Here is a 27713-nt window from a genome sequence, read left to right on the forward strand (position 1 = left end):
TGTACCACCCTTCTTGGTCTAGATAGTCTAGTTTCAAAAGGTAAGTCTTGAAACAACCATCAGAATGAAAAGCAGCTTGATACAGTCACCCTTTTTTGCTGTAGTTGAGACAGTGCTAGTAAGGTTATCTACATCCTTTCTTCTGTACAAGAGAAAGAAAACTGGCACAGAAGTACTATCTCTGGTTACGCGGGCAACCTTTAAAGTTTAATGAGGACAAAAGAATTCTATTTGGTTACAAGAACACAAAAGTCTCTTGAAGTCTTTTAAAACAAAAACTCCCTCTGTGTGTGTGCCATGTTATACTGACCAATTTGCTGTAGAGCGCATCTAGAATACACTACAGACACCACCGGAAGACTGAAAGCCATGAAGTTTTCCATCAATGTTTTAAACCCTCCATGCCATCCTGTTCTGCAAACAAATCAAATGATAGATCTGTCGTCTAAATTATATGCGCTCATCTGAACGTTATCCCTGGATCCAAGGTCTCCAAGCTAGAAAACTCTGTATGCTAAGAACTGCTGAAGAGGATGTCCTGAATTCCGAAGCTCGGAGGAAAAAATCCTAACGTTTTCATAATAAATCATACTCATTAAGATGGAAAAATACCAATACACATTAAGAACGCTGGATGTCTCTAGAAATCCTGAAAAGTACCCTGATTAAGAGCTACGCACTTGTTGGTCAGATGTTTTGGGTTTGTTTCCTAAAAGAGAATGCAAAATCAGCAAGCTTCTATACGTAATAGGTAACATGAAAACGCATTTACTTGTTAGGAATTGCATTTACACAGACGGCAGTCAAGTTCAGAATCACTATTCAGCAATAGCAGTTAATTAGGCAGACAAAACACCCAAATAATTAAAATGGCTAGAGGCTGAATCATGATTAGAAACAAAACTTACTGACTTTTATGTATAAACATTTGAATTTTTTTCTATCTCTGTACTTGAACAATCTTCAAAAAAAAAAGTTGAGACCCTTACCAGCTTCCTGTGAATTTAATACTTCTAAGGCATGCATCATGGCACTTGCGAAGACATTGGCATCTTCTTTGCTGCCAAAATTCAGACCATACACCTGCCTAGCATCACGCCACTGGTGGAAGGTCTGTGTAGCCTGATTGTACTTCAGCCCTTTCGGAATGGCACAATTTATTACCACCTACAGTCATTAAAAAAAAAACAACAAACAAACACAAACTTATGTTTCAAATTGCATCACAAGTTTCAGTTTCTCAAACATTTTATTCCGTAACCATGTGGGTTAATTCCAGTCCCACAATCCCCAAGATCACAATGTTGAGGCACACGGCCACTGCAATTTTAATTCCAATGCCACATGAAACCAGTGACAAGAATACACAAGGAGACTAATGAAATATTTTATATCAACTTTTTTACCTTAAGTATTGTCACTCCAAATGATACAGTGATGTTTCATAAAAGCAATGTAGTAATATCAACAGTTCTTACTTTTAGTAGCAGAGTACTTGATGTGAACATGCATTTGGATTTCAGAAACTCAGTTTTCCATTAACTTCCCAGAGTACTTGTTAAAATTATGTTTTTTAACCAAGTTATCATCTTCTCACTGTGGCTGCTGCACCCCTTAGCTAGCCATGCTTTCAGTAGCAGTTTATGTGGACTTCCACTATGCATCACAAGGTATCATTTTGCAAGATCATTATGGCTCACACAAAAGGTGATAAATTCTAGCTAGTAGGACACCCATTTATTACAAGCCATCCACTAAGAGGATCCCATTGCACTTGGATAACTACATCCTCTTGCCTTTTTCCACTCAATAACGGGAGGGAAAAAAAACCCCAGGTTTGTTCTCAGATGAATGCAGAGAGATCATTTATTATTGAAATAAGGGTTTAACAGCAAATCACACAGATTATCAGTCTATGCTTCAGGTGTGTGATAAACGACCAAGAACAGACCAAAAGAATTTTATTAAATGCTGGGAGAGAGGGGAACAGTCACAGAAGCTTTCCTCAAACAAAAAGATTAGATCTTTAACCCCAATCCAAGAAACAAAAGGCAGAGCATTTTTCAAGACAGAGTGCTAAGTCTGCCATTTAATCAAGATCTAATAACTTCTTCATGAAGGAAATTAAGAAGTAATCCTAGTTGTTCCCTTCTCAACCTTACCAAATGTGAGGTTTTTTTTTTTAACTAACTGATCTGGGAAATGAAAAATCATGCATCCAACTTTTCATAACATACAGAAAGCTACAAGAAAACTGTTGGTACCTCTGTAGACTGCAGCTAAGAGCAGAAAGTAGGGAAGAAGAGAAGTTCTTAGGTTGACACTTTGCCTTAAAGAGAATCAGACGACTTCTGTGTACACTACTAGCCTTTGTATCTGTCTGCAGGAAGGAATGGTAAAGAGCACAAGGACTATCGCTTTGGACACATGTAAAGTGCTTAGTTTATGGGGAAAAAGCCATAATACAGTTTTGCTACTTCAGTTCAAAATAAAAGTAAATAATAATTTACGGTTCCCATTTTACTGAAAACCTATTTCTTAATGTAAAAAACAATCACAAAAATAGCTTAAGATTCCTATTTCAAATTTTCAGAGATTTGCTTACCTGATGATCCTGAATCTTCCTGCCCACTACTCTGAATGTGTTGTTGCCTGTGTGATGATATATATGAACTCTGCTGAATCCAGTTGATCCACCAGCTGGTACCCATTTCTTATTGGCATCATCGTAGACCATTACAGCAGCTCGTGCTTGGCAGATACTCTGTTCACTGTTAAAATACAAGTATTTTAGAGTAAAACATAAAATTACCAATGGCAAATCATCATCTTTTCAGTTAACTTTTTTTTTTAAAACTCAAAATCTTGAAGTAATACTCTTTGTAACTTTCTGAAACATCCACATTTCTAAATACAAATCCACTAGCACTTTGACTTTTGCTTAAAGGTGTTCGTTCTGAAAAGTTGTGGTCAAGACAAACAGGCCTAACTACTAATGGAAGAGATCAAGAAGGGATTTACTTTTCCTCTTTTTGCACTTTTTCCCGTTGCAGGTTCCTCCCCCCCCCTTTCTCCTCACCACCAACCATGAAGTTTAATTAAATGCCATAATCATATATGAAGCTTTCCACAAGACTAGATGTCCTGGTTTCAGCTGGGACAGAGTTAGTTTTCTTTTTAGCAGCTAGAAGAGCCCTGTGTTTTGGTTTTAGTCTGGGATTCGTTATGAGAAGAATGTTGACAGCGCACTGGTGTTTATAGTTGGCGCTGAGACCTCAAGGACTTCTCAGCTTCTCATGTTTTGTCATTGTGCAGGTGCACGGCAGGCTGAAGGGGAAGCATGGCCGGGACAGAGAGTCCACAACTCCCCTTATGATTTGAACGTAGACTTAAGATTGAAGGTTAAATTGACCAACGGAATATTCCATATCATACAGTGGCATGCTCAGTATAAAGATGAGGGTTGACTGGAAAGGGCTTTTGCTCTTCTAGGGCCTCTCACTCTCAGACTCTTGAGCACTCTCTCTCTCTCTCTCTTGCTCTCTTTTGGGCCTCTTGCTCATCCAGCATTGTGGTGTTGAGACTGATTGTTTCGGGATCATTAGGCTGGGCCAGGCCTCAGTCAGTGGGTGGTGAGCAACTACACTGTGCATCACTTGTTTGTATATATTATAATCATTATACATATACATATATATTCATATAGTAGTAGTAGTATTGAACTGTTCTTATCTCAACCCTTTTCGCCTTTAATTCTCTCCCATCCCCTGGGGGTGGGGGAAGGCAAGCAAGCGGCTGTGTGGCATTTACCACAACACTGGAGAACAAAGAGTCTGGAGTTGCAGGAGCTTCATACAGTTTACATTTTCCAGTGGTAATTACTTCTACAAGAAATGAACACTGGAATGCCCTTGCTCCTTTTAATATATATATAGAGAGAGATATATAGATATATATATATATAAAAGAAAAAACACACAGAGAATAAAGTTCAGCACAAAAGATTCACCTGTTTATAAACGAAATGCTTTTTGGTTTTGACATATTCTACAACAGTTGACGCCTAGATGTAACATTTTCTCCCTGAGAAAAAGTTCTGTTGATTACTGAAAAGCACAATTTCATCAGTAGCTAATCCTGATTCTGGCAGTCACCTGGAAGCTAAGGTACAACCTTAAGTTAAAAGGAAGCATATCATGAATGTCATCATATTAGAAACACAGGAAAGCAGAACGTACCATAAACACACTATTTGTTACGAGAGGAGTGGGTGATACTACGCAAGTCATCTTTATGGGAAATGTCCAGACGCAGACAGGAAATAAAAATAGAAAGGAATGATTTCTTATCAGCAAGTCAGATTCTCCGAACATACCACTCCAGCACATCCAACATTATAGAAAGCACATGATGCCTGGCTTCCAAGGAATGCAGCCTGCCATTTGGAAAACTGAGAAGGCTGAAGAGACATGCATTCTTCACAAACTACAAAAGGAGAGTATGAAATATTTCCTCATATTTTATGAAAGAGGGAGAAGATGACTCCCTCTCAGTCTTTCTTGAGGGTTTTTGTGGGTTTTTATTCTTTGTCTGGTTTGAGGGGGGGGCTGGTTTTGTTTGTTGAGTTGGGTTTTTTTTTAAAGACCATGCTGAATTGCCCAATATGTTATTTCCACCTCTCAGCACAAGAAAATTCAGCAGTGTATCCAGCTGTTTTCTTAATTTTCAACACTGACATTTTTGAGAAAACATAGCATCAATTTCTATCACACTTTCCATGGCACTCTAGCAATCAGAAAAGCGCTCAACACTGGGATGCTTTTCAAGGCTACGGGAGAAGAGAGAATACTGAGATTGTGTCTCATGCATGTGAGAGATTCAAGATCAGATGAGAAAATATATTTTTAATTTTAAAAACACACGTTTTAGTCTCATCACCTATTCAACAACTAGATCAGAATGGGATAACAACCTCTAATTAGATCATCCTTTTCTAGCCAGAAATTAGTTCAATATAGGGAGAGTAAATTATAATAGACATATATGCAGTTCTTTTCCAAGCATAGTTTACAGTTTAGACTGAAAGGACAACATCTGATCCAAAAAGAAAGATTAGATGCAAAGAACATAAAACTAGTTAAAAGTTTCAGGTGTTTCACAGTCCCATTAAAAACATATTACAGGTAAATAAGAAGGTTCCCTCATCTGAGAAGATGACAATGCAAGAACCTACTGGATTTCTTTATTTTTAGGGTATTTTAGCACACAACTAACTTAACATTCAAACCCAGAAACATTCTGTACTGTTCACAAAGTACAAGACAAACAGTAGTGGTTTTCTAAAATGCATAATAGTATTACAGAAAACTTGGAAAATTTCTGAAACTGAAACAGATTTTTGCTACATTTGAATTTGGATCAATCACAGGCATGATAAACCATAGATGACAGGACCTAGATACTGAATTGGAAACACAGCCATGTGGTTTGCTGAGTTATTGCCAAAAAATAACTTCATCTCAATCATGTGTCAGACAGATTAAAAAAATAATTTAGATTCTATTAAAAATTGAGACTATGAGTATATGCTAATATGTTCCAATTACAAAGAAGGTATAACCAGAGAGTCATTGAGTAATGGCACAGTGATCAGAAGACCTAATTAGTAGGACAGACCATCAAGTTCAGATGTTCTTAATCAGAGCGTTCTCCCTCTTTGCCATGGTCTTCCCACAGGCCTAAATTTTATTAAAGTTTCACATGATTTTATTTAACAAGAAAAAAAGTACTCATTTCAGAACTTTTTGGTATTCAAGTGGCACAATTCATAAGCGCAAATAAGATGACCTTGAGTAGAGTGTCTAGCTTTTCTTTGACAACTGTTAAACTATTTTTAGTTCCACTTCTCAGACTATGCCTTATAACTGGAAATATTATATAAGTCTAGATCTCAAACATTTCATGCTTCATTTAAAATAAAAGAATTTTCTTAATAGCAGGGGATTATTCTTACCCATATAAAGATACAAGATGATTCACATACTTTAAAAAAAATGACAAATACAAACAATTTCCAGTTGACCTATTCAGTCACTACACAATAAGACTTCTGCCTTCATTTCACACAAATCTTGTAACTAAAATTTTCATGTTCCAGGTCTATAATTTTCATAGCCAGGTACCAATTTGAAGGTGACATACTCCCCTCCTGCCAACAGTTCCCACCACCCATCACTTTGTTTATCAGACTGCAGCAGTAAGATGGAAAAATGAAGCTATCACTATCAGAAACAAATTAAACCATCACAGTGTGCTAGACTTTTTCCAAGGTTCAATAATTGCACATAACTAGATGTAGGGGAGATGAATTCAATTTATTTCTCTTCATAAAAAGTTCTGCACTCTTAAGTGATTACGTTTTGTTTTGAAGAAAAGTATGGAGGCAGGAGCTTCAGCAAAGAAGAATGAGAGAATGGGTTTGGGTTGGCTAAGACCTTAAAAGATCATCTAGTTCAAATCCCCGTGCCATCAGCAGGGATACCTTCCACTAGATCATGCAGCCAAAAAATTCCTCCCAGTGGATCTGAGCTATTTGTAAAGATTGTAGCTGGTAGAGGATCTGTCACCTTCATAGGGTTAATGGTTTCCACAGGAATTTTTAACCCTTGTTAAAAATGTGTACCTTTTTTTGTTTGAATTTTTCTAGCTTCAATTTCTAGCTATTGTAGCTCACTATTACTTCATCTGCTTAAAAATCCCACACCACCCTTTATTATCACAGAATCATAGAACAGTCTGCTCTTCAATGACCATTTGATAGCTTGACATTCGAATATAGCATATTATATTGCAGCAATTAGACACCATAAAGTACATACTGAAGTCTCAAAAAATTTTGCTTTTAAAAAAATAATGATTTCACTAACTTCAAGGGCTACACCAAATCCAATATCCATGCTGTTAGCTCATGATTCTATCTTTGACAGGTCTAATGAAAAACAAGGCTCACTTTTCTTTCCATGATGCACTTTTTCCTAGGAATTCGCTGAGCTTAACATACAGACTGTTACTAGAAGCTGAGCCAGTGCCCTTTGTATATCTCTACTATATCCAAACTTAAACTTTAGTCCAAAGGAGCAGGAGCCAAGTGAATCAGAACAGTGTCATTTATCATATTTCTTGCTCTTCAAGCTTACTACACTTCCCTGCTGTACTTCTAACAGAAGACAGGTTTTTAATTATCTCACTATTTATACATGAACTCTTCACAGTCCACAGGGTTTTCTGCAATACACATGGCCCTTAGACTGCAGGAACTGACGTGCAGATGCTCGAAAATGACTTACTTCATTCACTGCACCAGAATCACTTTAGTCTTGATCAGAAATTCTCCCCCCTTCCCCAGATAAATTAGTGCCAGTGGGAAACACACAAATCGTCTACAGTCATGTTGCAAGAGAAAAGCAAAAAGGTCTTCATCTATTTGCCATGTCATTAGGCCTTCAAATGCATCCTACAGGGTTTACTTGTCTAGGTACAAATTTTCCTTTTTCTGGTATGCTGTACTGGTGTAATGGTTCCAGAAATCATTACACTTGGATTAGCTTGCACCTTCCCAACACGAGAGCTCATTAGGGGATCCAGAGAATGAGCGAGAGAATCCATCTCCGGCTTCAAATGCTACTGCCAAAATGCACAGCTGCTCAAAGCACTGATTGCTAATTTATTAGGGCAGTGGGTTGGGGAATTAAAGTGACAATCTAACTATTAACTAAGAAAAATTAAGAAATTGTTTGTTCCCAAGTAAGCTCACCAAACTAAGTATATGAAATTATATACAGAAAAGGGGAAAATCATAAAAGGGAACATTCCTGCAAAATAGTGCTCACCAAACCTTAAAAAACAAAGCGTGCAAGCTCTCTCCCCAGAATGTAAAGCTTGACAAATAGCAGGATAAACATATGTTAGGAGGAGTTCTTCTCTAGACAAAGATGTAAGGCTCTGATTGTTAAAGCCAACCATTATTCTGGATAAGTCCACCTACAGCAATACCATATAAAGTCAAAGACAGGGTGGTTGTTTTTTATTTGGGGGGGAAGAGTGGAGGGAGGTCTGGCACTCAAAAGCTCACACAAAAAAACCCACAGTAGTAATGAATCATAAGATTATTCTTATGGGAGAATATACTTTCCTCCTCCAGTGATGAGATCATGCAGAAAGCTCAAAAACCATAGCAAACTGAACCCTAATAGACATGGCTCTTTCGCCCAAATGGAATGTGTTCATTCTTTTACATCCCAAGTTCTTAAGCTCAATGCGCAGTGACACCAATGCACAGTCTGCTGACATAAGCCTTTTTCTTTTTCCCTCTCTCCAAAAAAATAGATGCTTGGTTTTTCTCTCTCAAGAACCAAAGAAGATAAGCAAACTTAAATGATCGAACTCATATGGAAAACAGCACAATTGCAGCCACAGAAAAGATCATTTAAATGTATTTACATGAGCAAGGAAAAGCTGTGATTGCTCTGATTCTCAGCCTTTAGTATTTTTGTCAGTGATGTAACAATGAGGTTTTTCGAAAATCATATCCCACTACTGCTTCTTCTGGTGATTCAGGGTTTTTTTTTTTCCATGTTCTCAATTTACAGAAACATAACCGCACGTTCTTAAATGTGCAGTCTTGTGGGGCAGAAAGGAATGGAAAGAGACGCTGATTCATCAAACGCCTGTTTAGGATTTTCAAACCATGTGGCATAAATCTAGAAAGAAACTGCAAACATTTCCAATACTAACATCTTAAAATACACATTTTTAAAAAGCAGCTGAATGCTGGACCAGATATCAAGTTTTATAACTAGGCAGTGGTGTTTTGCAAGATAATTGTCCCTGCTCATTCCTGAATCCTGCTGGCACATAACAGCAAAAAACACGTGTTCTCCGGTGCATTATTAAAAAATAAACAAACAATGACAAAAGAACCCACAACATACTGCACTGTACCACCACCATACCATTCCTTTCTATTAACCAAAACTGACACTTTGTAGACAAAGTTGCACTGTATTTGAAGCTGCTCGTTTAGCTTAACTCCATAGTTACCTGCTAGCATCTTAAAGTTAAGGTAAAATGTTTTTCCAATGTCCTCAAATATGCTCCTCATATTACAGTCTGCTGAGAACTAGAATCCACTCAGCTACCCAAATTAATATTTATTTGGCGGAACAGGGGAGGGAGTTGAGATTATTTGTTGTTTCTCTGGGGGGTGGTGGGAGGTAGAGAGGTTGTGAGTGGGTGGAAGGGAATACCTGTGGGTGACTGAATACCTGTAAGTTTTTAACTCATATTCCACTGCTTTAATTTTACTCCTTTTTTAGAGACTTAGCCAAAAGCAAATTTCAGTGGAAGTTGAGTATAATAACCACGGTCTCATCCTGACAACTACACTGGCATCCATGCCAGCAACAGGACATCATGAAACAATATCATCTGTCTGTGCTTAGTAAGGGTTAAGATAGTAGACAAGGGGTAATGGCTTTAAACTGAAAGAGGGCCGATTTAGATCAGATATAGGGAAGAAATTTTTCACTCAGAGGGTGGTGAGGCACTGGAACAGGTTGCCCAGAGAAGTTATGGCTGCCCCATCCCTGGAAGTGTTCAAGGCCGGATGGGATGAGGTGTTGAGCAACCTGCTGTAGTGGATGGTGTCCCTGCCCATGGCAGGGGGGTTGGAACTAGATGATCTTTTAAGTCCCTTCCAACCCAAACCATTCTATGATTCTAACAAATAATTTTCTCTGTAACCCACCCTCAGTTGAAAGGTAAGATCTTCCAGTCATTTTGCACTACTAAAAGCCAGCTGAATATGCTGCTGCAGGGGAACATTACACGCTTGCTACAGCTGAAGAAACTACACTGTGCTATGGTACTTGCATCCATCTTCAAATGATGTGGCTTGCCCCCTCCAACACTTCAGCTAGTAGAGTATTTACTTGCTATTTAGGATTTAGAGTTAAGACTAATTTGAGACCACCTGACATATCCAGTGACTTGTTTCCATGCAGATTCTTCTTTTGACACCCCTGAGAACACGAGTGGTTGTTTATTTCTTCCAACAGGTCAAACTCAAACAGGAGCTGCTGTTGAAACAGGAGGTGAACACAGAAGGAGTAGTTCCAGATTGCTTCACTAACAGCTCTCCTGCTAATGAGTTAGTACTTGCCTGTGCCTAGAAAACTTTTGATTGATAACAGAGAGATTCATTCATCTCTCCTCCTTTTTTGTCTCATGAATTACTTGGAATACAGATTAGCTGCAACATTAGAAACCAGAGGGAGTCCTGTGTGGGAAAGTTTCAACTAGAAATAAAACTAGTACTGCTGAGGCGCAGGGGAAACTGAATCTAAACATTGGGATTAATAGCTGGCAAAGGAAAGGTGCTTTGCTTTCGGCACAGAATTCTGCAATGCTCCATTCCAGAGTTTCAGTTGGTACACAATTTATTGAAGCTAAACTTTCTTTGCTCAATGAGCATCACCCACTGAAAGAAAATTGCTTTTCGTCTCATGTATAAAAGCATTTAACATCAATTTAAGAGCAGCCTGCTCTTGGAGCAAGTGCAATTTACAGAATAAATTTCTCTTGTTGCTATAAATCTGTTCCTTCACAATTTTGTAGTTTTAGCTTGTTCCATAGCAGCAGGTGAATATCAAACAGGTGAAGGAAATCACTGCAGGACACTCAGGCAGAAAAAGAAATATTATTTAGAACAACAGCTTGATGTCAAATGAAAGTCTCCTTTTCACATAGAATTACCAAACTATAAGCCCAGGAAATATTTTTTCAACATTGTTTCACATGCCATATTTTACATAAGAGTATTTCATACAATGGACAAAGTCCAATTGCCAATTGAGTTGGCAATTCAATATTGTTTCTACATTTTTCAAATTCCGATTCACATAAGAATTCACCTATTCTTTCCATTAAGAAACGTTACTTCGGTTTGAAAATGCACGCTGGAGTCAGACTGAAATGCTCACAATCTAGAATAATATTCTAGAAATACTCATCATCTTAAAATTTATGTATAATTTTTTTTAAAACGGACAACAACAAACACTTAGACAAAGCATACAAACTGAAACAATCTGGAACAGACATCTGAGAAATTGGAAGAGAAAAATGATTCTAGCCACAGTGCAAAGAGTGGCAAAAAGCCACTGAAATAACACAAACATTTCAACAGAGGTAGAGCACCATAAAGTTTTGAACCATCTTAACCTATCAACTGGTGTTGTATTGGTGGTCCATTGTAGTCACACTACATAGATGAACCTTAATAAAAACGAAGGACTGATGGGAATTAATAGCAGACTGAAAACCATGGATTTTGAATAGCATGAAACCAGTTACATTAACAACGGCTAACCATATATGTAATATGCAATAATATAATATGTTATAATATTAATATATTACATATTCTTATACATAACTAAATATAACTGGTTATATATAATCTCCACCCCAAACTTAAATTCATAAATACTTTCTGAAGTTAACCTTCCAATTCTCATCTCAAACTGAGTATGACATTAAGATACTCAGCATGCATTCATTTCAAAAGTGACTATTGTATCAACTAGACGGATTAAGCAAAATTTAAAAACAATAAAGGTTTCTAAAGTGACTTAAGTTGATTATATCAATGAAATCTTTCAGGCAAGGAACTACATAACCAGTAAAAGTAGTCCCTTCTCAGATTTCAAACAGAGATTGTATGATTACTCAAAACTAGGTACCAGTTTTCAAACAGGAACAGAAATTAAAATAATTTACCACAGAAAGGGGTGGGTTTTAAGCAATTAATTCAGCAAACAAAAGGAACAATCATTTGCTGTCTTGTTTTTTAAAAGGGAAAAATAAAATTGTTAAGTTTTATCATCCATAGTACACATTACCTTCTATAAACCCAGAGATGCTCAAAACTATTATCTAAAAAAAAATTATTCAAGACTTCATCTCCATCATCTAATTTTCCACAGGTTACCCGCTAACCTTCATCTTTTTTCCTTTACTTGTTTGTATTATTGTACTATCCAGATATTTACCTATTTTTGTGTCTTAAGAGGAACAGTTTTTCACAGCTTGCACTTCAGGTTCAAAGTTTTTCTTGTAACTAATTTGAACTGAAAAAAAACATAGCACTAGAACGTTGTATGTGTCCAAAAAGCACGCTCAGCCTTGGTACAGACAATACTTTGGATGCTTAAAACAAAACGCGGGGTTCTCAGTGAAGAATCTACTTTAAACAATCAACATTACAAAGTTTGTCCAAAATTCACTGTCAAAAAAATACCACGTTTTCTTAAAATGCCAAGTTATGAGATGGAGAAGTAAGAGCTTGGATATACTGAAATTTCACACACAGGATTTGGTCCATGCCTTGTATGCAAATCTAGTGATAACTTCACGGAAATACTCTATTACAAGTCTTTACTATTTAGCTTTGAGAGATTTTTCAATGAAGCAACCTGCAAGTGACACAAGCAGTATTTTCCTAGTTTCTTCTAGAACTTCCTAAACATTTTTCATCCTATAAAGAATCACAAAGATTTTTTTTTTCAAAAAATGTTTCCAACAGATGTTTTCAAAAAAAATCAGAACTACAAAGTGGCTAGCTATTTGATTATAATGCCTTTGCACTGGTGGCAAGGGAAATCTATTTTACCAGTATAAAAATAATGGCCAGAAAAAGTCTTACATTTAGACTCCATAGAACCATGAAATAAGATAACTCAGTTTACGCTTCCTCCATGCATTCATTCATATTCTTGTTTTCTTTTATCCTCTTACACAGTGTTCTCTTAGACATGACATTTTTTCTAATTTATCCAGATGTTCTTCCTGAAAATACTACATTGTTACAATCAAATCAATTTTTCCACTGATTCTTCAAACATATTTCTCAAGGGCATTTACTGCTTCACTTAAACGAAAAGGTTATGTGGAATCTTTGCAGTAACTTAAATAGATTACGTTTCCTCAAAGCAGATTTGATACAGCAGCATTGCAAGCCAAAGGTTTTGCCACAGTAAGGTTAATGCTGCCTAGACAGTGGTTTTACTCAACAGTAAAACAGGAGCAGAAGATTCCTACCATGATCTTCCATCCATCTCAAGACAGGTTTTAATCAAAAATCAGTTTCTCAGTTTGTCCACCTTTTGACAATGCTACTGGAAAACAAGTTCTACAGCATGATCTAGGAACGAACCAATTTGTAAGCAGCAGGGTACGCTGTAATTGAACAAAGCTAACAGCCATAAAATCAATGCCTTTACTGAATAGGAACAATCATGACAGATTTAAAAGTTCAAATCTTTTAACTTAAAGGTCTTAAAGATCACGGCCAAAAGCTAGTCAGATACATTACCTCTCTCCTACAAACAGTCTATTTTTGATGGGTTTTTTGCTTTTCTTGCTACAATTCCATGAAACTCAGCCCAGTCATAACGTGGAAAGCTTTTTTAAGTGGGCATGAAAAACATCATCTTCAGTGACTAGACTGACAGTTGATGATTTCCTGTGAAAAACCACTTAACATACATTTCCTGTCTTCTATACATATTTTTTTTTAAAAAAAAGTGACCTTATTATGTTATTTCTTAAGCTTTTGACACATGGTGAAAAATCACAGCTTTCAGAGTCCAGATTCCAAAGGCAATATGAGTTCTCAAACACACACTGCAACAGAATCCGTCATTACGTTACCATCACTGCGGATCATGTAGCTCATTTGACTTTCAGATAAAGAATGCCCAACTCCTCCTGGAATAGCGAGATAGTAGCATTTTAACGTTACCTATTTAATACAATGGCTGCTTCTGATGTAGAGAGCTGTGTAAAGGGAACATGGCTGATCTTTGACTGCGACATTATAGCCTCAGTGTTAATATATGAATATGTAATATTACAAGAAACATTCTTGTATGAAGTGTCTTTCTAAAACTTAATGTCACCTAAAAAATATGAAAGTAAACATCATATTTGTTAATTTAGCACTTGTTTTTAAACACTGAGTTGACATTAATATGAATTAATCATGGAAAATATGGGTCCACAGAAGAAATGAGACAGGCTATCTAGCAGCAAAGGACACAGAAAAGGCTACATGTATTTGCCTTGGTCTCTGCTGGCAAGTTTTGTTCTGAGACTTCCCAGGTCTGCATGAGTACTGGAGTACTATCTGTGGTAGACAAAAATTAAGTTAGGGGCCCCAGTCAGATAAATTGGATACAGAAAGTCTACTGAATTTAATAGTACGCACTCAACAAGGGTGGAGGTAGCTAGGTGGTGACATCGTGAGACCACTTTTAACATCAAAACAACTTCCTTACAGTTGGAAAAAGGCAAGTGTCATGACCATCTCCCAGCGGTGCAAGAGCCAAGGTTTGGGGAGTCAGAGGCTCAAAGGGTTGCAGTAAGCAGTTTGACAACTAACTGGTAAGCTGTTGCTGGTGAATTTCTCAAGGGTCAATACCTGCTCTGATACCGTCTAATGTCCTTGTTAATGACCAGGAAAATGGGAAGGAATGCAACTTCAGCAAGTCTGCAGATGGCTTTCCCTAAATTGGGACAGATTGATATGCTGGACAGTGGAGCTACTCTTCAGAGGCCTCTCAGCCTCTGAGGTTGGAGAAACCAGCTGACAGAAACCTCAAGAAATTCAAAGACAAGAGCAATAACTTGCACCTTACAAGTTAACCAAGGACAAAACAACCACCACGCTGTGGAAGGTGATTATTCCCCTCTATTCAGACCGTACCCGGCATATTGTTTTAAGTTTTGGGCTCCCCAGAAGAAGGAAGACTGACAGATTGGACCAAATCAAACAGAAAACCATTAAGGGGGTTAAAGAAAAAGATGCATGAGGAGAGGCTGAGACAGCTGTGTTTGTTCAGTCTTAAGCTAAAGCAGCAATGTAACTACCATTTGCAACTACTCAATAGGTCATTACAGAGCATCAGAATCTTCTTAAAAGTACACAAGACGAAGATGAGAGGTCATGATCAAAAGCTGCATGAAAGGAGCTTTCAACCAGATCAGAAAAAGTTGCACTGAGAGAGCCACTTAATACTGGAACAGGTTGCCCACAGGAACTGTGGAACCTCCATCCTTGTAGACTTCAAAATTCAGCTAGACAAGGTCCTGAGCAACCCAACCTAACTTAGATGATGCCTCCTTTCAAGCAGGGGACAGGAGCAAACGAGCTCTGAGAACTCCCACTTTGACAAAGTTATTCTATGACTCTAGAAGAAATAAAACTTCTTTGACAAGGTCCCACTGAATTGCAGACATATCATCAATACCTTGCTTACGACAATTACTGCCTTAACACCTCATTTTATTGGGATGCTGTTCTCAAAAACAGCATCACGCGTTTCACACTTGAAGTTTCAACCAGCCTCTCCTTCTGTAGCCTATAAATAAAAATCTTAAAACACTAGTAGTTCTAACGTTCAGTGTCTTAAAGTAAGAGGTTTAAATAAACTACGTAGTATTTATATTGCGGACCTGTACTACAAAATAAATGTTCGAATATTTAGAACAGCATTTTACTAAGCTATTTTAGATTGTCATGATTAGCAAAGTAACTCACTGAATTTGATTGTGACAGGAAAATGAAACACTACAGTTCTCAACTATGGATGGAACAAGCAAGAGCAAAACAGAAATCACTGACAGAACTCAAGGATTTGGTAAGTAAAGATCCAAGAGAAAGCAGATCCCCTCAGTATCGTGCTTTCCAGATGAAACAAATCAAGTTTTCAGTCCTCACCAACTTGTAGCTCTTCCTCAACTTCTCCTAATTCTTTCTATCATTAAGAAAACTAAAATCCTCCATGCACCTATTAGGGGTACAGTGATGTGAGACAGAGAAATTTGAGCACATTACTGCAATCAAGACACTGCTCAGAGTAAAGTGGAAGGATTACTCCAAACACCTTATGTGCAATACTTAAATAATCCTAATGCAGCCCTCTTACCTCCCCTTTTTAAAGCACCCAGCAGATGCATAAATGGGAATCAAAATCAGTACTCCCACTGGAGTAAGGCAGAAAAAGTAAAATGTGGTTTTAAAAAAGCATCCCCAAACAGCACAGTGAATATCTCAAAAGCAGAGAGCATCCTACTCAAATTATTTAATTTCCCATCAATAATGCTAGTTGACACTTACTAAACATTACAGATGTGCTTATGACTATGACAAAACTCTTCCTAAACACTATTAGCATCTTCTAAAACCATTATAAAATTAGAAAAAAGACTGGAGTAGTTTCAAGTTACTGAAACAAGAAGTTTACTAACATTTTTATTGGCAACTGCAAAACCAGAGAAGCATCCATTGTGTTAGTAATCCTAATAGTCTGAAAAGATATACTGTACCTAGCAAAGATACTTTCTATTCTTCACAAAAAGCAGCAGCAACAAAGACAAAGCAACACCTCCATTTTCTCAACTCAATCTTTAAATACTTTCTGTTCCCCAAAATAAACGTACCGCTAAAAGCTTAGTCTTGTGCCGTATTTATTCTACTCCATCTTATTCTTCTTTAGAAAGCAATACACATATTCTAAAGCATACGTAAGAGGCAACAATTTTCTCTACTTGAAAGACTAAAGACAAATTTCCCAATCTGGCACACGTCAGGAAATATTAGAAGTAAGTATAACTAAATTAAAAAGCTGTAGAAATCTCTTATATAGAAAAAAAACAGGCCAAGTTCATTCATTAGGCATATTCTCATTTTCAATAATTATTTTGGAGACAGCAAAAAAAACATCGTGGTAAAATTACATATGGTCAATCAACAAGACAAAGAGATGCAGTCTTTTGTGTAATAAGCCTTGCTTTTTGCATACTCTCCTTCCAAGAAAGCACGTTAAGATTGCTTCATAAATTTCTGATCTCTCATAACAAGTCTGTACTACAAAATACTTCAAATATAAACACATCTCTTGATAGTCCTGTCCTTGTTTCTGAGGGCTCCAGGATAAAACAAAGTTACAGACCTTATTCAAGCAACTCCAAAAAAAAAGAATTTTTAAGCAATCCAAGACCAGTTACAGCGTAGTAAGCAAACACTGATCTGCAAAAATTACTCCAGCTACAACTGCTTCCTTGTACAGGAAGATCTAATGGGCATTCTCATGCTTTATATTCAACACAGACATTTATGACAATCTAAGCTTCCACTTACATGCCTATCTACAGTAGAGTTCTACTCCTGTTTTGAGCACGGGTTTCCACATACAAATTCTAACATAGTTCAAGGAGAGGTTATTACCATCAAGTTGACTCAATCTGGAAGCATTCTGCTTCCACTTCAATTATGGTTTATTTACATTTGCCTTTGAACACAGTCAAAGCTATCACCTATATTAAAATATGAATTCAACTTTCATGCCAAGCTACTGCATTTGCTCACTAAACAGTGTATTTTTCTTTCACTCTTCTCATCTTTGATCCAAATTACTTTCTGGCAAGTCTAATTCAGCCTTATTTTGACTAAGTGATTTCTTTCCCACATCATTTAATCTCTAAATATCACTTTTAAAACAAATTTTTTTTTCACTCTTCCTATACCCTACTTATTACTAATATCCTTCTTGAAGTGGTTATGCGCAGAGCTATTTCAGAAGCCCTTCTTCCAAGTTTGACTTTAAGTTAGTCAAGATTTTAGCCTCTAATTTGAAGAAAGTCCTGATCCCACCCTACACATACCATAATTCTTCACTTCTTCCAACAATTTTCATTAATGCACTTCCCTCAAGGTACTACAGCTTGTCTTTTCAAAACCTATTCCCTTAGGTATAAACACACTTCCATACACTCTTCTATTAAATGCAATTTAAATTAACCTACAATCATTCAGACCTGTGATCATTTTCCCTCTGAATATCCGTCATACAGCGCTATTTAACAACAAACAGTAAAAAATTTCACACTTCCCGAAGTCTGAAGTTTGGCTTCATTAGTTAATTATTTTGATGACAAGGCAGTAAAGGTGATTTGATCTGAGAATTCTACCACTGTTTTATGGTAGCCATGCTTGATTTAAAAGGAAAACCCTTTCTCAGGAGCTGGTGGAGGGATTCAGACAATTCTGTCCTGTAATATATGTGCTATCGTAATTCTAATAGAAAGGACAAGGTTACTTTTACACTAATAAGGCTATAAGCAAAAGGCTTGAAGCATACTACTCTTCCTTTCCAAACTAGCAGTCAAGGAACAGCACAAGAAGAAAAACAAAAATCAATGCTAGAATTCATTGCAGAAGTATCTGGAGTCTCGGTGACCCACTTTTAATTTTGTACACCAACAGACGATTGCAGGAGCTAATTCAATCTAGTTAATAATTAATGTTAACATTTGTGCATTTAGTATATCTAAAGTTCTGTCCTAGAGAAAGGGATGATCTAGATGCACCACAAACCACCAAGTAGAAGCTGTTTGATATGCTCACAATGTCAGCTATTTCATGCATCTCTTGCAATCAAAACTAAGCAGCTAGAGTGAAGTGGCAGTAAGCACACAGCCCTTGAACAGAAGCGTATTGGTAGCAGATGTGTGCTCTAAATGCTTGTTTGAAGGGGTTTTACCCATGCGGAGTAGCTAATATAAATGGACATTTGACTTGTCATCTCAATGAGTCAAACAAAAACTGTTCTTTCATAATTCTGCCTCTGAAATAGGTTGATTATCAAAACCCTATAAAAATGGTTAACCTGTAGGAAACAAAAACACAAAGACCAGTCTTACTCCAGAGCAAACAACGTAAACATATAAGAAATTACTAAATCATGATGCAAGTTCATAAAAGTTATAAGATTGGTCAACATCTTTATGATGGCATTACACACTGGTTTTCCAGAGAGCAGCTCTAGTAATTCATAGAATCATAGAATGGTTAGGGTTGGAAGGGACCTTAAAGATCATCTAGTTCCAACCCCTCTGCCATGGGCAGGGAAATCCTCCACTACACCAGGTTGCTCAAAGCCTCATCCAATCTGGCCTTGAACACTTCCAGGGATGGGGCAGCCACAACTTCTCTGGGCAACCTGTTCCACTGCCTCACCATCCTCTGAGTGAAAAATTTCTTTCTTATAACTAATCTAAATCTGCCCTCTTTCAGTTTAAATCCATTGCCCCTTGTCCTATCACTACACACCCTTGTAAAAAGTCCCTCTCCAGCTTTCCTGTACGCCCCTTTTAGGTACTGGAAAGCCGCTATAAGATCACCCCGGAGCCTTCTCTTCTCCAGGCTGAACAGCCCCAACTCTCTCAGCCTGTCTTCATAGGAGAGGTGCTCCAGCCCTCAGATCATCTTCATGGCCCTCCTCTGGACTCGCTCCAGTAGCTCCATGTCCTTCTTGTGTTGGAGACTCCAGAGCTGAACACAGTATTCCTGGTGGGGTCTCACGAGAGTTGAGTAGAGGGGCAGAATCACTTCCCTCGACCTGCTGGCCACGCTCCTTTTGATACAGCCCAGGATATGGTTGGCTTTCTGGGCTGCCAGTGCACATTGCCGGCTCATGTTGAGCTTCTCATCCACCAGCACTCCCAAGTCCTTTTCCTCAGGGCTGCTCTCAATGCATTCTCCGCCCAGCCTGTACTTGTGCATGGGATTGCCCCGACCCACGTGCAGGACCTTGCAATTGGCCTTGTTGCACTTCATGAGGTTCTCACAGGCCCACCTCTCCAGCCTGTCAAGGTCCCTCTGGATGGCATCCCTTCCCTCCAGCGTGTCCACAACACCACACAACTTGGTGTCATCTGCAAACTTGCTACCTTTCAAACCTTTTGGCAATGTAATTATTGCCCAAGATTGTAATATTTTATTTCCCCCATCTGAGGATGTTTTGTTTGTTAGTTTCTTAAGTATCATCATCGAGATCTACCTTCGCACCAGAAAAATAGCTACCAAGCTAAATAGTGAGAAACTGTGTGTGTCTTGGTTTCCTGGTCTCAATTTCTAGCTGATTCAGCTGTCTCCCCAGTTGTTAAACACTAACATCTACAGTAAGAGAGACATACCCATATTTACCTGAAGAACTTCTGTTTCATTACAATACCACCTACCTCTGTCCCCAAGTTTCAGAATAAACTGCATCACACCTACTGGTGATAGTAAAAGATGATCATATTTCCCAAGACAGCTCTCAATTTAAAACTTTCCCAGACAGGACCATTCATACCTTTCTTAAGTGTATCTGCGTGAACAAGCACAAATGGTTATTCAACAAATCCAAACCTCTCCATGTGAATTTCTGTTTGTATTTGGGCATAAGATTTGACATCAGAGCAGGCTCAATCTCCAGACAATATAACACAAAAGAAAAAAAGCCTATGGATTCTTGTATTTTCATATATGATATTATATACATAATGCATTATATAAAAAAATTCCATTGTATAAGTCTTTTATACACAGTGGTATTATCAGCACTACTTGGGAAGTTCCTTAAAGTTCTGACAGAAATATTTTTTCATTTTAGGGCAAGGAGAAAAGTATTTACTGGCTTCCTTTACTAGAAAAACAGGAAAGTAAAGTTTTCAAAACAACAATAAGATTAAAAAAAAAGATCTAGTAAGAGTACATGTATTACATTATTATCAAAACTGGAACAAATGTTTATAGACACTTTTTTCTAGTATTAACTATAATCAGATGTCAAGTTATTCTCCTTCTTAAGGAGTGTAACTCACTATACCTTATCTCACAGTGAAAGCCCAGTATTTAAATCAAAAGTAGTGCATAGGTTATTACTACTTTGCACTTAAATATTTTCTGCAAATCTTTTCCTACCTATGTTTCTTCAGTGAATCATTATATAAGCAAGTACTTCTCATTAAATTGAAAGTATCAATTCGGTCCAGAAAGCACCAATACAAACAGCTCAAACAGAACAGCAGCTCTAGCCAATTAAGGCTTTTATTCTGCAGGTTTAATATGAAAAGTATTAAAAAGACAGTAGAGGAATAAAAAGCTAGAGACCTATACTAATCACTACTTTCCAACTAAAAAAAACCAAAACTAAGTCCCAACTGGAAAAAGAATATTTAAAAGCAAAATTAGGTATTCATTGATTATTTGTGCTATTAAAGTATTTAGTGGAATAACTATAACACAAAGGTGAGTTGAAGAACAATTTTGCTCACACTAGAAAATTAAGACTTCTTATCAGCATATCCATTGTTTAGGTTTGTGCTAACTGCAAGTGCCAGAAAGCTTTATCTGAATAAGGATTTTCACTAGTTCAGCTAATCCAGCAGTAATTATTGGAAAATGCTATTTTAAAGTATAAAAGCAGCACAATCCAGCTGGCATCCCATGGGCCTCTTTCATTGTACAAGATGGCTGTTACAGAGCTAGAAATGTAATGTGCCTTTCATTACTCCAGATTAACAGTCCAACCATTGTATTATCTTTCCTCTCCAGCCATAACTTCATTTTAGAAACCACCTTTTCCAGGCAATCTCACAGTATTTTAAATCGGCATTTTCATTTGTTATGTTACTGTCCATGACAGTCATTTAAGTGCTAAGATATCTTAAGCTTCACGACACAAGGCAAAGTTCTGGTATTTACAGTATTTACTACTAGGCTGGGTTTTTCCAGTGTCATGACACCCTTCTGACATGTACTTCAGAAGTTTAATCTTTAAACCACAAAGGGAGTGTCTTCTATCTTCCCTCTTACAGGAGCTTTGGGAATCCTACTCTCTAACCAGGGCCTTCCAGAAAGTTTGTTGCATTTACTCACCATCAATATCACTGGCATTTGCAGGTTCTGATTGCAAACAAAGATTTTGAGGCAGTTTTGGTTTTTTCTTTTTTTTTTTTTTTTTTTTTGGTGAGGTTTTTCTGTTTCTTTGGGTGTAGAGGGGGTGGGAGGTTTAACTTGGACTTTAGTCATATACTACATTGCAGTAGTGCACAGTTTGATAACACCAGCTGCACACTTAGTAAGACTTCGTTATCTCCAGTTCTTACCCACCCCACAAAAGCAGTCTTTCAGGTAAGCAACGCACAAGACAAGGAGCTTAACACAATATCACATTTTTCAGACTAGCTAAGCAGTCATATTCTGGAATATATTATGTGATCAGCTGCAAACTTAGGGTAAGCAAGCAAAAACAGGCAGACTGCACTACCAACCATAAACATACATTTTGTGGGGAGACACAGAGAAAAGAGAAGTTTTATGCCATGCATAGGCATATGCTACAACCACAGTTCAGTCAGCTGGTCCCCGATATAGTATAATCCATTTTCCATTTATGTATATTCAATTGTCCAAATGCACTTTTTAAAAGCATGTGATTAAACATTAACAGTAAAATTCAGTTAATGTAACATGAAACAAAGTCAATAGAGCTTAGTTCACACATCTGTATGCAGAAAATGAAAAGGTAATGTTCCAGAAAACACCAACAACTTTATTATAGACTTTAGAAAATTATGACCTTTTTTCTTCCCCTACATCAGCATATTAGTTGTGGGTTGGGTTTTGTTTTGTTTTGTTTTTCAAGTTTATCATTACCTCTAAAAGTAAAAAGGTAAACTGCTTGTTCTCCCTCCTCCTATGTACAAAGGAACAGCATTCACTGTATCTATGAAGTACTTAAGGGCTGTGAGTCATTTGTTTTGGGAAAAAAACTCCCGAAGGCTATCAAGCAAGACTGTTGAGATAAAGCCTTTCGAGACTTACATCAGGGTTTCCCAGACACTACGTGTACCAATAAGTGCAGACTAATCATGTTTGTCAGACTGCACACTACTTCTGAATCCATCTACCAGCATACCAACAAGGATAATGTATGCATAAACTATTAGAAGCACATGCTACTCCATGCAGCTCTTCTGCTTCTGCATCCTCACAAGAGTTCCTTCAGAACTGCTTCATGGCTTTTTATAAAATTAAAATTAAGACAAATGGACTCACGTGAAGCAAAAACAAGTGGGGGGGACTCAAGGTTCCGACTGCCAGCAGTGCGTGAACAAAGCAGAAAGCTACAGAAAGGCTGTTTCAGACTGCAGGAGAAAAGAAGCCCCAGCAAACTGGTTAGCTACCCCGTCAGCACAATCCACTGAATAATCCAAAGTTCTGGTTTGGTTTAGAAACCAGTTACTTCAGCTTTTATTCCAGTGATCAAAGGCTCCCAGTGACCTAGGCTGTCTAATCAAATCCAGGCCTGGTTAAAAACAGTAGTTTGAATGTCAGTAGCTGTTTTCCTTATGGTAGTGGGCCAGACTAACAGCATCCTCTGCACTCAAAGCAGGACACAATATTTATTTAAATCTAGATATGGCAACACAGCTCCCTCCACTAGCAGGGACACCAGGCAGTGATCTGTGAAATTAAGTAGGCTCCCATACAGATGATCACAGGAGTAAGAATTCTCAAAAAAAACACCAAAACAAAACAACAACAACAACAAAAAACAACCAAGGAAAAAATCAGTCAATGCATTTTAAGTGAGCATTCATAGCTGTGGTCATGGACCAAATACTGTTCACAATTCCTCACAAAACACAGCACACAGTGGCACTCACCATGAGCTCCAGTGTTTCCTTTTCCTCAACAGCTAAAAAAAGAGTTAGAAAAGCCTTCTTCACAGGGGTGAAGAAGCATCCTGAACTACCCAGAACTACTGTTGCATCAGGTAAAGGTGTTCAGTTTATGGAGCAGATAAGCCTTTTATATAGCAGCATAAGTCAATAGGGAATACCTTTATATGAAGTTTAAAAAAAGAACTGTATAAAAAAAAAAAGATGTGTAAAGCAGAGTTTCTTCACCTCCATTAAGCAACCAGCATTCACACTGTCAGATCTAGAGATGTTAACATTGGCTTAGCTGAAACAATTCCAATAGTATCATTACTGCCAAGAGCAAGACCTTCCTATTGAGAGGCAAGTCTACCCCAAAGTATGAAAAATGCGCTCATAAAAACCTAGATTCCCAGTTAGCACTGGAATGTAAGATTCAGCACTTCACAACCTTTTCTGTGACAATCTATTGATGAGTAGCTTGCCATGAAATAGTACATGCAAAAAAAAAAGTTGTAATTGCTCATGGTCATTTGGGAACTGTTTGTAATAATCTGGTGCAGGTAACCCGGGCACATAAGACTATATGTAAGTACCACCCTGCTACCAGGAAGGACAAGAGGTCACATAAAGGAGACAGGCACTACCTTTCATGATTACCCAACTTACTCTGGAGGAAAAAAACAAAGCGGGGGGGGGGGGGGGGGGGAAGGGAGTAGAGGGAAGGTGTGGAGCACTCCTCCCTAAGTATATGGTTTTGATATCTAAAACATTACCATATAAATAGTGAAATGGAGGTAGATGTAAATTCTAAAGGATAAGAAAGAATTAACTTCAATTAGCTTTCTAAAAACACAAGCACAAAGTAGCATGCTTTGGATTACAGGAGACATACAAATTGGGAAAATACTTGGGAAGGCAGAAGTCTATCAAAAAAGGCATGGAGGTTACAAAATAAAAGAGCAAACTATGCAATGCAGAGGAAAAAACCTGGGGATGTACTAACACCCTCCATAAACAAGAAGAAGTAACAAGAAAATTCCCCTTAACAGCAATGAAATACTAGAAGAGACTATTGAGAAATACTGTGAAATCTCATGGAAGATCCTGAAAAAGTTAGACAGGTCAAGACAAGTTTCTTCCACTTTCGCTTCTCAACTCAGTATTTTAGGAGCATCCCTGCGCACAGGCAGCCCTTGAGCCTTGCAATGGCCAGAGCACACTTCCAGGCAGAAGTAGCAAGCACTCCTTTCTTGACACTTCTTCTGGGAGAAGGACAGAATCCCATTGCACAGATCCCCTCGGGCAGCGATGCGAGTCAGCGGCTTCACCGCCACAGCCCTCTGGGCTCACGGGGATCTGCTGTGGATGAACCCTGCCACAGAAGAGACGGACATCGGCTGTACACGAAGTAAGATCCAGCGCAGTTACTAAAGGTATTGCAGCACTTAGTACGTGCTGGTTTTATCGTTTTCAGATCAGCAGGCTGGTATTTCAGAAGGTATGGAGTAAGAATCAATCAGCCAAATGAACCTGGCTCAGGTGTGCCCAGACCATGGCTCCAGTCCCATGTCTGAGAAACACCCAAGGTGCATAACTTTATTAGGATCTGAAACTGCAGCTTGACTAATTTGCAATTACAGCACCAGCTGGTGACCCAAAACACCATGCTGTGTAATTTGAGCCTCTGAATCACAGCCCACAGTATCTGTGGCAGTAAAAAAATCCAGATCCCCAAAATATCCCAAGTTCCTTTAACATTCAAGAGACAAAGTTACATGTAAGAAGCCAACTGAGCGAGGACCTGAATGCTTGCACTTACACTAGTGGCTTAGGAAACGAAAGAGAGTCTTCTCAAAAAGCACACACTGAATTCAGAATGCCTCATCAACACAAGTGACACACAGCTTTGTATCCTTATAAGTGTTCTTACTGTTTCTTGCCACCCTCCTCAAATTGATTTGTATTTGGCTTATCTGCCAGGGATAAACAGTCCCTCAAATGCAGTCATGTCTAGAAATGTTCCTGGTAAATTACAAGTTGGCACATGATTAATTCTGAGTCCCAGGATAACAAATTACAGAATGAGCTCTTTATGGTTTAAGCAGAATGTTCGGCCTCCTCAGATACACGACTTCCACAAGATACACCTTCCACAAGACACATCAAAAACTTTTCAGGGCTGCGGACAACCAACCAACTCCTCCTCCCAAAAAAAGAAGGCAATGCTTGCATCATTATGATGCTAGTTGAGCATTTCCCCCATGCTGACAGACAGACTAAATTGTATGTTCTCAAGGTCAAAAAGCAGTATTCGACCTGAAGATTTCAGACAAGTTATGAGACACAAACGTTCTCATCCCAAAGTTTCATATATTACATATGGTAGCACAAGTAGAGACAACTTCTTTGGGGAGAAGCAGCAAACAGAAATCCTTCCTTTAACTTCACAGGAGGCATTTACATTACTGTTCTGAGAACCAGGAGATACTCCACATGGCACTATAAACATATCCTTACGGACAGCCCTTACAAATGACGGGAGATTGGGAAAGAAGAGTGAAGATGGATAATGAACACCAAGTGTTATCTTGTCTTTGTAATTTCTAGAACCTGTTAAATTTCAGCAATATTATCCCTTACAATGAAACAACATATCCATAAATGGTCTTGGAACAGACTCCTAGTTGCAGTTCCCAACAATTTTTAATATAGTAAAACTGATAATTTTGGGTTTAGTATTATTCTACTTAAGTTTCAGTTGTTCCTGCACAGCCACAGAAGTATGCATGCATTATTTAAGTCCATATTTAAGTCTAATTTAACTTCAATTATCAATAACTTCAGATGTCTATCCTCTAGCTGCTACCACTGCCATAGCAATGAGTAACAAAAAATGCTTGAGCAATCAATCATATCAATCTCCCAGAGAAACTGGGCATCGGTTCTCCTCTGAAATCCTATAGTATCTGGATAAGTTCTAACACCTTGGGACAAATCCGATAATGAGATTCAAACAACTGACTGCTGAAGGTCTAATAACTATTAACTCGCTGGGATTCGGTGTCAGTTCTGAAATATACTGTTTGCTTTTCAAAGCTCCAGCCACTGTCAACGACCTCGCGTGCTAAGTGTATAACCATATATAAAGCATGAAAAGGAAATGCGGAACCTTCTCTTCTTTTTGTAATAGATTGGTCTGAATCTGTCTGCAAGAGAACAGAAAACAAAACTGTGTAGAAAAATTTGCATAGATGTTCTTCATCTCAGAATCTGGTGGGTGCTATTCGTCCTCCTCTTTTGTATATCAAGTCATGTTTTCAGAAATAATGGCTAATGGAAGCTTAGATAGACTTGAAACATGCATATATCAGCAATATTTGCAGTCATCAAGATATGTACAGCAAATTTATGTTTTTGAAAGTTTTGACTCCAGCATATATGGAGAGGTTACAATTTTAACAAATTGAATTTAAAAAAAAACTTGTCAGAAGGTACACAAGGTCTCTTTGCAGAATGCCTGCTCAAATTCCGGCTCTGTGCACATCATTTGACTCAAAGCGCAACATGAAAGACAGCAGGTCTTCATTTTTCACATACCAATTTTTAGCTTGAATCAGCAAACACGCTGTCCAAGTTTGCATGACCATAGCTGTAACAGAAAAATATATTTTTAATTTAAAGAAATAAAGAAAATTCTCTCTCCCAAAACTTTTAGAAGTACTTTAAATACTTTTCGATATCATAACATTACTTACTATTCTAAAGCAGTCCCCAGTCTTAAAAACTATACAAATTTGGCAGGTAAAGAACTGACTTACAAAGCCCCACATTCTTGATTCTGTTTAAAGTCACTTTCCAAAAAGTCCTACACCTTCAACAGAGAGTTGCACTCAGTTTCAGATGTCCCTGAAGCTTCTTTATGATCAAGAAGCCAAAGCACTGACATCATTGTACCATGTTTCATATAGTTTTACGTGGTGTCTGCTTAAACAGTGAGTTATTGCAGAATCCGCTTAAAACTTTTCCTAACAGTTAGGCTAAGCAGCCTGGGTGTGGCAGCACTTGTGACTGAAAGATGCCTCCAGACCCATTCTCTG

General features: G+C 37.9%; 1 protein-coding gene across 1 annotated transcript in view; it reads right to left on the minus strand.

The window, feature by feature from the left end:
- ENAH (ENAH actin regulator) overlaps positions 1-27713 on the minus strand; it is a 102572-nt gene that overhangs the window by 49678 nt on the left and 25181 nt on the right. Inside the window, exons 2-3 of the mRNA XM_086631762.1 lie at positions 2606-2771; positions 990-1167 (exon numbers count right to left, since the gene is read on the minus strand). Of these exons, the coding sequence (XP_086487888.1) occupies positions 990-1167; positions 2606-2771 (344 nt within the window). The remainder of the gene's footprint in view (positions 1-989; positions 1168-2605; positions 2772-27713) is intronic.

This window comes from Tauraco erythrolophus, chromosome 2, assembly GCF_009769465.1.
Source record: "Tauraco erythrolophus isolate bTauEry1 chromosome 2, bTauEry1.pri, whole genome shotgun sequence".
NCBI lineage: Eukaryota > Metazoa > Chordata > Aves > Musophagiformes > Musophagidae > Tauraco > Tauraco erythrolophus.